Here is a 9,914-nt window from a genome sequence, read left to right as displayed (position 1 = left end):
GGGTGCTGAGCTAGCCTTACCAAAAAGAGAAAGACCCCTCCACACACCATGCCAGGTATTAAAGCATTGTGCCGCTAATTCTAAGTGTTTTGGTAACAGGACCTAAAGTCAGGCAGTGACTGAAAATTTTCAGTGCATTATTTAGTCATAGAACATTAGAAATTAAAAAAAAAGAATTCCAAAATCATTTAGTCCACCACTCACCTAAATTCCTTTAATTCACGTTTCCAAACTACATCTCCTGATGAATAATTGCTTCATTCCTGTTTTAAATATTCGAGGTTTTGTACTTGCACAAAATATTTTAATAGTCTTACAAAATAAGATGTCTCAAAAGGATAAACTTGAAAACAAAAAACAAAAGGCATAAAACTGAGCTTCTGAACAACTCGCCAGCACAAATAAACCATTGTCTTTTATCACCAGAGTGACTTTCAATCATGCGCCCACATCTGTCTTTTTAGATACCTAAATTATACATAAGGATTGCAAATATCCTTTATGTGCATATTAGGATGAACAAAACCTGCCAAGGCAGGTGCAAGGGCTAAAAGAATACACCTTCCTGCTTCCTTTTGTTACCTCCATTCAAAAAAAAAAAAAAAGAAGAATTCACCCTGAGAAAAGCCTCTAAGAAATGCCTCTAGTGGTATTTTCTGGAATCAAATTAAACATATGGCTGTACAAAGAGGAAAAGAAAATTTAAAAAAAAGGCAAGGTGAACTGTGGTGCCAATCCTGGTGACAAGTCAACAGAGGAGGAGTTCCCTTCCTGTGGCCTCCATAAAAGACCAGCTCAGCACCCTCTGGGAGACAGACTGTTCCAACCAGCCTGAAGTGACAAGTGCTCCCTGCTAGCATCCCTGATGGAGTTCAGTCGCAGAAGCTTGCACAGAAGCCTGAGCTCCTCCTTGCAGGGTCCTGCACTCAGCACAAGCACCAGGGGCATGCAGCGCCTCAGGGCTGCACCCAGCGTCTATGGGGGTGCTGGAGGCCTGGGCACCCGCATCTCTACCTCCCGACCCATGGTGGGCTATGGGAGTGATCTCGCCAGTGGCAGGAACCTGTTTGCTGGCAGTGAGAAGATGACCATGCAGAACCTAAATGACCGTCTAGCAAGCTACCTGGAAAAGGTGCGGTCTCTGGAGCAGGCCAACTCCGCACTCGAAGTGCAGGTCAAGCAGTGGTACCAAACTAACACGCCTAGTGCCAGTCGGGACTACAGTGCATACTACAAACAGATCGAAGAGCTGCAAAATCAGGTGAGGGATGGCAAATGTGTTTTCTACCCTATGTTTAGCTGCTTGATCGATCAAGAGGGCATATATGTTAGGTGGGTCCGAATGGACATTGCAAAGCAAATGAGGCTGAAAAAAATTCTACCATCCACCCTGAGCACCTTCTACCATCAGGTACTCAGGTACTGGAGTATCTGACTCTATAATGCTTAAATCATGCTATTTTTACATTTTTTGCTCTAATTACCTACAACATATGAACATTTTACCCTCTAGTCTTATGTTCTTACTCTTTGTCCCAACATATCACATCAGGGCTAAACAGATGAATGGTCAACAATTTTTCTGAAAAGACCTAAAGTGTTTTCATGTGATAAAATTTTCTTCATTTTTCACCTAATCCTCATCAATCTCGGAAAGTTGAATCTTCAGATTCAACCTTTGGAGGGTGAATTAAGATCACTAGTCAATTCAGAAATTTTTCTTTTTTTATTTATGTAAATGTTATAAAATGAGTATTAGAGTACTGTATCATAGAATTTAAATAAAAAAGATATTCAGGGAAGAAATGTCAGGGGCAGGGGTATGGGTCTTAATGAATTTTTAAACTCCCTGTTTAATAATATGATTATCATCACTAAGCAATTCAGAAACTTCTTCTACAGTAATAAAAGGTTCTATTGCCCTCAATTCACATTTATTGTGATCATCTCACAACCTGTTTCCACATCATCCAAAAAAGGTGCAGTTCTCTATTTTATCAATTACATGGAATAAAAGCAGAAGACTTTGCTCTTAACTGAAGAGTTCAGATATGACACAGAGCACTTGCTTTGCTTTAAAGTTCTTATCTAATCAAGAAAGATGTCCCTTTCCTTTTTATTTCTATTAGAATGAAGGTCAACTGTATGCCACCAAGTCCCCTTTCCTTGGTTTGTACTAGATATCAGTGCAATTTAATTCAGACTTTACAGGAAGTTACTGTGGGATTCCGGGTACTATGGACATGTGATGAAGTGGTATTTAAACCACCCTTACTGCCAACAGTTCATCCTCCTCAGGCTCTCACTAAAAATGTTCAGAATAAGCCAACCATTCTCCCATACCTATCTCATGTTTCTGATTCTACTTTGGATCATCTCAAATACATAGGCACAGCCACCAGTTCCACTTAGCTGGACAGACTAACCATAGGAAACCCTCTCCAGGACTGGAACCATTGAAAGAAATATGTCATTGTCATTCTAACATCTACAAATAGGTTGTTGTTGTTGTTTTTTTAATCTATATGCATCCTAGAGAACTCACTTTCCTTGGATCCAGGGCTCTTCCATCCTGATATCTTTGTTGTCATCACATGTAGGACTCCATTTGTTCAGCTAATACTTGGTGGACACTAACTAGGTGCTGGGTAACATACTGGCCATTATGATGGTTAGCATAATGTGATTTAGGAGGAAACAAGCAGGGACAAAGATAATTACCTCACAGAGGGATCATGAGGCAAATCAGTCAGTTCAGTTTTCAGGGCATCATTGAAGGCTCCCTTGAAGCAATGTTGTATGGCCTGACATATGAGAGAAGAGCAGGGTCAGTGAGAGGGGATAAAAGGAACGTTCCAAGCAGGAGCATCAAAGGCAAAGCACTCAAGGATGTTAGATGGCATAAGTAGGGTTAAATTCTCCTTTTGTAAAACCACAAGAAAACATACCAAGCCCTTGGGTCCAGGCTGCACTTTATGACTCTATTATGTTAAATACCCTTGTCATTATTCTTTCTTTCTATTTTCATGTGGAAATTCTTGAAATAAACGCTACCTCTGACATATTAGCAGTTGTATCTGAGGATAAACTCAATCATTTTAAATTCATATCTAGTTGAAAATGTGATTCTTTCTCATGTATCTTCCAGATTAAGAATGCTCAATTGCAAAATGCTCGGTACATCCTGCAGATTGACAACGCCAAACTGGCTGCTGAGGACTTTAGACTCAAGTAGGTTCTCTAATAATACATGGTGAAGCTTTCTGAAGAGGAACTCCTTTTAGTAATCCCTCATAACACTCAGTTCTCCCTGTTATTGCTGGTAAAGAAACTATTGTTAAATGTTTCCAGAATTTGAGCTAGCCCAGCACTCAGGACTGGACGTGTGGACATGTCTCTCTCTCTCTCTCTCTCTCTCTCTCTCTCTCTCTCTCTCTCTCATTCCTAAGGTTTGATCACCCAGCATGTCACTAAACGCCTCCAGTAACTACCACTGTTCGCATTGGTTAGTTCTAATTGTGCTCACTTTCTTGTGGTCACCACATGTGGTCAGAGCGGTTTCTCATAAACTGCTATCACACTAGCCCTCCTCATCCTGAATTTGTACAATGCATTCACAGCAAAAGGTCTTTGTGGTTAGAAGGGTAGCATTTTAATGCTACACGGGATTAAAAAGAAGAAAATGAGAAATCAGAGCTCAAGATGAAAGCAGTAAAAGTACATTAATTCCAATTTTACTGAGCATCTGAGTGTCCCATTGCATTATCATTTTTTAAAGTTTGCTATTTTAGAAAATTGGGTGTATATAAGATTGTAGAAGAGAATATAAGCTATTTGAGATATTTCACTTTGGATACCTCTATTCACAAAGCAGTAAATGTAAACTGATCTCACACATTAATTAAGAATCACCATTATTTAATATCCATAATCAGAATTCTGTTAATACAATAATTAAAACAATTTTTAAAATTTCTTCTAAAATATATTCTAGAATTTAGAAATGTTTAAAATTATTTTAGATTGCCTTTTTACCAGTCACTCCAAATCACAGAGATTATATTATGCAGCATATTATCTTACTCCTAGGTTCTTATACACATGTCATGAATGTATAAAGGGAGATATTATAAAGTATTGAAATTGATCTTCTCATAGACCACATAAGAATCTGTCTCATTATATTAGATTGTCTCTCCTATAGTGGCTTCAGAAAGACTCTGGTTATCTCTGCATGCTAATTAATTCACAGGTATGAGACGGAGAGGGGGATGCGCCTAACGGTGGAAACCGATCTCCAAGGCCTGAATAAGGTCTTTGACGATCTAACCTTAAGTAAGTCAGACTTGGAGATTCAAATTGAAGACCTGAGTAGAGACCTGGCTGTCATCAAAAAAGAGCATCAGGAGGTGAGAAAATACTCAGAAGTGGTATTGGGAGTGATGGCATGGTTCTACTAATAATAATAATGACAAGGAGGAGGAGGGGGGAGAAGAGGTGGTGGTGCTGGCAGTGACCGAGATGATGAAGATAATGACATAAGGATGTAAGCCCTAGCTTCTTCTCGTTATAGGTTAAATGGCTTAGACCACAATAAGCCCGACATATGTTACTATTTTCTTTCTTTGTACTCATTCCCAATGAAAAGAAGCCATAAGATTTAAGTCTTGTCTGTCCAGCCTTATCTGAGGATGTACTTCAGACTAAAATCAACCAGGACTTTCGCTCTCACAGGAAGTCGACGGCCTACACAGGCATCTGGGCAACACGGTTAACGTGGAGGTGGATGCGGCTCCGGGCCTAAACCTTGGAGTCGTCATGAATGAAATGAGGCAGAAATACGACGTCTTGGCCCAGAAGAACCTTCAAGAGGCCAAAGAACAGTTTGAGAGACAGGTAACAGCATGATTCCAAAGTGTGAGCAAAGAAGTAGAAGCTGTCCTCCAGAAAAAGACAACCCACCCTTCCTTCTTTCTTCCTTCCTTCCTCCCTTCCTCCTTCCCTCCCTTCTTTCCTTCCTTCCTTTCTCCCTTCCTCCCTTCTTCCCTCCTTTTTTCTTCCTTCTTCCCTCCCCCTTCCCTCCCTCCCTTCCTTCCTTCTTCTCTCCCTCCCTCCCTTTCCTTCTTTCCTTTCTTCCTTCTTTCTGTCTGTCCTTCCTTCCTTCCTCTCTCCTTCTCTCCCTTTCCTTCTTTCCTTCCTTCCTTCCATCCTTCCTTCCTTCCTCTCTCCCTCCCTTCTTCCCTTCCTTCCTTCCTCCCTCCCTCCCTTCCTTCTTTCCTTCCTTCTTTCTTTCCTTTTTTCCTTTCCTTCCTTCCTTTGATACTCATTTTTTTTCTCATTCTTGGAACTTTAGACTGAAGCTCTGCAGCAGCAAGTCACAGTGAACACTGAAGAGTTAGAAGCAACTGAGTTTCAACTCACAGAGCTGAGACGCACCTCCCAGAGCCTAGAGATAGAACTCCAGTCGCACCTCAGTACGGTAAAGCATAGCTAACTTCCTTTTCTCAATCCAGTGTGTGTCGACTAAGTGCTTATGTTAGAAACTCTGGAGATGCAAACACCTATAAGAAATAACCCCTCCCCTTGCAGAGCCGGCAGGGAAACAGGTCCAACAACTGACTATAGTTAAAGGACAGGGAGAAATCGAGAAAAGGGCAACTTGTACCGCACAAACACAGAGGAAAGAGGAGATCTGGACGATTTCAGAAGGATGGTGGCATTTAAACTAGATCTAAACATTGGAGGTGAATTTTTAAGTTGGAGAATAGGAGTAGAGACATTCCAGGTTAAGCAAATCAACCAGCCTGTGGTGAGCTATGCTGTGGTAACCAGCAAGCCCCAAATCACAGTGGCCTCCAGCAACAACACTACGTCCATCACAGGCAGGCTGCAGCTGTGCTCTGTGACATTTTCATTCCCAGGGTAAGGCTGAAGGACTAGATCCTAACTGGACATGCCAATAATGTAGCATAAAGAAAGAGCAATGGTCGGGCCACATGGTATCTCCTAAAGCTTCTTCTTAGAAAAGGCATTTGTCCATTTCACCTGCATTTCATTTGCCAAAGACAGTCACATGGCCCAGCCTGGTGTCAATGGGTTGAGGAGGTCTGATCCTGCTCTTGAGGAATACCACAAGCCACACAGCCAAGCCTGATGAAGGAGTGGGAGGTATAACCTTCTCACAGGGTGTGGAAGCACATGCTGAGAACAATAATACAGTGAACCACACTGAGAGAACTGTGGGTGCAAAGCTAAAAAACAAACAAGGAAAAATCTCAAGAGCTCGTGATCTCAGCTGGCTGGCGGAGGTTGTCTCGATGAGAAGGGTAGGAGATGCAGTGAGAAATACACACGATGCCCATGTGACTAGCTGCAGAAACTTCTCAAAACATATTAAAATTTTGTTCTGCCTCTTAAATCAAGTCCTCAAACAAGAAATGCCCTCTTTTTCTTGTGCTCATAGAAAGAGTCTTTGGAGCGCACCCTGGAGGAGACCAAAGCCCGCTATGGTGCCCAGCTGGCCAACCTCCAGGCACGACTGAGCTCTCTGGAGGCCCAGCTGATACAAATTCGTAGTGACTCAGAACACCAGAGTGCCGAATACAATATTCTTCTTGACATAAAAACCAGGCTTGAGCAGGAAATTGCTACTTACCGCCGCCTTCTGGAAGGAGAAGATGTCGAGTAAGGCTCTTAAAATCAAGGGATATGTGTCCATGTCTATGTGCTCTCTTATTTTAATGTCTCTGTCACTCATTACCCAGAACCAATAAAATGTCTAGCACAGAAACAATTGCACACACACACACACACCCCACCACCAATAACAGCAACAAAACAAAAATATGCCAAAAACTACACACACCCCCAAATATCAAGTACAGCTTTGAGATCATGGCAAGACTGAGTTAGAAGATGGTTCTCCAAATGATACAGATTATTATATTTATGTTAATTTTAGTGATCAATATATGATTGAAAGCACAGTAACTTTTTAGAAATTCTCACTGAGAACTCATGAATTAAACAATGCGCAGCAGAGGTCTGTGGGGGCCAGTTTGAGAGTCGTCAGTAGGGCAGCAGTAACTGTCTTCAGACACCACACCCAAGAGCATTAACAAAAGAACACAAGATTTAAACTTCTGTCACTATATTGTTATTTTATTTTATTTTATTTTATTTTTTGAGTTGGAGTCTCACTCTGTCACTCAGGCTGGAGTACCATGACACACACACAGCCACAGAGCCTCAACCTGCTGGGCTCAGGCAATCCTTCCACCTCAGCCTTTGAAGTAGCTGGAACTACAGGCATGCATACCCATGCCTGGCTAATTTTCTTTTCTTTTTTTTTTTTTTACTGTAGAGACAAGGTCTTGTTATGTAGCCCAGGCTAGTCTTGAATCCCTGGGCTCAGGCAATCCTCTCGTCTTGGCCTCCCAAAGTGCTGGGATTACAGGCATGAGCCACCATGCCCAGCTGCTATCATGTTATTTTAATTACAGAAATGTCTGGCATATGTTAACTGATCAGTCTTAAAGCTATATATTTTTCAAGTTAAAAAGTAAGATGCTCAAGCATGCAAAAACAAGTATTGGAGAAGGGCAAGAAATACAAAAACAGAGTTAAAACACACATCACTCAGACTTTACTTTGAAACATAAGAGGCAGGAGAGTACTCTGTTTTCAAAACAACAATAACTTTTTTCTGTTTCTGTTTCCTTTCTTTATAAAAAAAAAAAACAAAAGCGGAACTACAGAATATCAGTTAAGCAACCTGCAAGAGAGAGGTATGTGTCTAAGTTTTTGCACATTTTCTAAAACATTCAGCAGCTTTCCATTAACTATCTGCCACTAGCGAGATGTTAAGGCAGAATGTCTTAGTTTCTTTTCTGCTGCTGTAACAGAATACCTGAAACCAGAATGTTTGTAGACAGCAGAAGTTTATTTGGCATATGGTTCAGGATGTCCCACAGCAAGGTGCCAGCATCTGGTGAGGGTCTTTGTGCTGCATCAACCCATAGCAGCAGGCAGAAGGGCAAGAGCATGTGTTCGAGAGCCAAAGCAAGAAGAGGCTGAACTCACTTTTGTAACGAGCCCACTCTCACGATAACTAACCCACTCCTGTGATAACCACCTAATAATCTTTTCATGAGGGCAGAACCTTCATGACCCAATCACCTCTTACTAGGCCCCACCCCCCAACACTGTTGCATTGAAATTAAGTTCTCAATCCATGAACGCGTGGGGACAAATCCAAACAATAGCAGAGGCCAATTCTCAAGGGTGCAATTATGGCGCCAGGGATTCTAAAATCTTGTTCATAGCATAAACTCTCCATGTGGGAATTTTGCCACACTCCCTGGGACAGGGTGATTTTTTTGACCTGTGTTATTGCTGTCCTGAGACCCTGAAGAGGAAAATTTGACTCAAATGCGAATCTTGCTTAATCCAAGACCGCATATTACTGTCTGGGGGGGGGGGGGTGTGGAGAGTAGGAAATTTATAAATTTGGAAAGAGTAGCACAGTTTCTGCATTTATTTATAAAATGGACTTAAAATTATGTTGAAAAGAGAAGGGGTCCAACTTTTTTTCTCAAAGAAGGAAATAAGTGTGAAATTATAATAATTTAAAGTTGACTATTATAAACCAGCAGTCGTGCCTGAATAAAAAGTGAACGTCTATTATTAATTCAGATACAAAGAAAACCAAGAGGATCAAGACAATCGTACAAGAAGTGGTGGACGGCAAGGTCATGTCATCTGAAGTCAAAGAGGTGGAAGAAAACATATAAATGGAGAGAATGCTGAGGTTTTGAAAGAAGCGTGTCTGTCATTTTTGCTCTCTACAAGAAAGCAGCCATCAGAAAGCACTATTAATTTTTTGTGGTGATGGGGAGAGGGGAAGCCTATTTATCAGACTTTGTAATTGAATATAAAAGTTTTACTCAGAGGAGCCGCCAATTGCCTGCAAAAAAGAAATCCAATGAGCACTAGAATTTTTAAAACATTATTACTGCCATTTTTATCACTAAGCACATTAATTACAAGCTATAGGCCGCCTAATATCAATTTGTCGGTAATGTTCCTGAAAATTGCAGTACATTTCAATTATACTAAAACTTGCAGAACAGAAGAGTCCATGCAAATTGCAAATAAATCTCTCCCTGATTTTTTTTCCTATGTCTGAACTGCAAAACCCTCTTATGGGAGCCCTTAGTTTCTTAACTGAGCCAATTTCTTGGTTCATCTCACTGAATGTTCAGTATCAGTGCAATTCTGCTACCTTAGAGCTATATCTGCTTTTTTTCTCCCCATCATCTCAGTTCAGTTCTTTGAATAATTTGAGCATTAAATTCCAGTCACAAATGCTGCGTGGAATGAGAATGAAGCTTACTGTGCTTGAAATGTGAATAGATCAAAAACAAAATTGGTGAAGCCATCTCAAAGCAGCATGTGTCTCATTTTGATAATAAACTGCATAAGCCATCAGGTGCTTTCTTTCTTTATGTGGTGAAAGTATATTATGAAATGTTTCTCACCACTTGTTTAATAACAGCTTTATTGAGATATGATTCACACACGATAAAAAGTTCACCCTCACAATGCGTACTATTCAGTGGGCTCCAGTATGTTTACAAGGTAGTGTGGCCATCACCACTATCTAATTTTAGAACATTTCATCACCCTAAGAAGAAACCTTGCACCCCTCAGAAGTCACTCCCATTCCCCTTCCCTCCAGCCCCTGGCAACCACTAAGCTACTTCTTATCTCTAAGGATTTATCTGTTTTGGACACTTCACTTAAGGGGGATCATACAGTGTATTCTTTTGTATACAAACGTGCATAGTAGTATATATTCATAATAGCCCCCAAAGTAGAAACAGTCCAAATGTCCATCAACTGATAAATGAATA

General features: G+C 40.8%; 1 protein-coding gene across 1 annotated transcript; it reads left to right on the top strand.

The window, feature by feature from the left end:
• The first annotated feature begins 865 nt into the window (after positions 1-865).
• KRT20 (keratin 20) lies at positions 866-8,792 on the top strand. The gene is made up of 8 exons (XM_008055825.1): positions 866-1,261; positions 3,149-3,231; positions 4,253-4,409; positions 4,735-4,896; positions 5,354-5,479; positions 6,464-6,684; positions 7,747-7,787; positions 8,695-8,792. Exons 1-8 carry the CDS (start codon positions 866-868, stop codon positions 8,790-8,792), a joined length of 1,284 nt encoding a protein of 427 aa, XP_008054016.1.
• The last annotated feature ends 1,122 nt before the right edge of the window (positions 8,793-9,914 follow it).

This window comes from Carlito syrichta, unplaced genomic scaffold (assembly GCF_000164805.1).
Source record: "Carlito syrichta isolate Samal-C Ts95f unplaced genomic scaffold, Tarsius_syrichta-2.0.1 Scaffold301957, whole genome shotgun sequence".
NCBI classification, from domain to species: domain Eukaryota; kingdom Metazoa; phylum Chordata; class Mammalia; order Primates; family Tarsiidae; genus Carlito; species Carlito syrichta.
The sequence above is the reverse complement of the archived record's forward strand: the minus strand, read 5'-3'. Positions and strand labels throughout refer to the sequence as shown.

Coding starts and splice junctions, on each gene's coding strand:
- KRT20 (XM_008055825.1), top strand. CDS start 866: ATGGAGTTCAGTCGCAGAAGCTTGCACAGAAGCCTGAGCTCCTCCTTG. Junction 3,232..4,252: donor GCTGAGGACTTTAGACTCAA/GTAGGTTCTCTA, acceptor ATTAATTCACAG/GTATGAGACGGAGAGGGGGA. Junction 4,897..5,353: donor AAGAACAGTTTGAGAGACAG/GTAACAGCATGA, acceptor TTGGAACTTTAG/ACTGAAGCTCTGCAGCAGCA.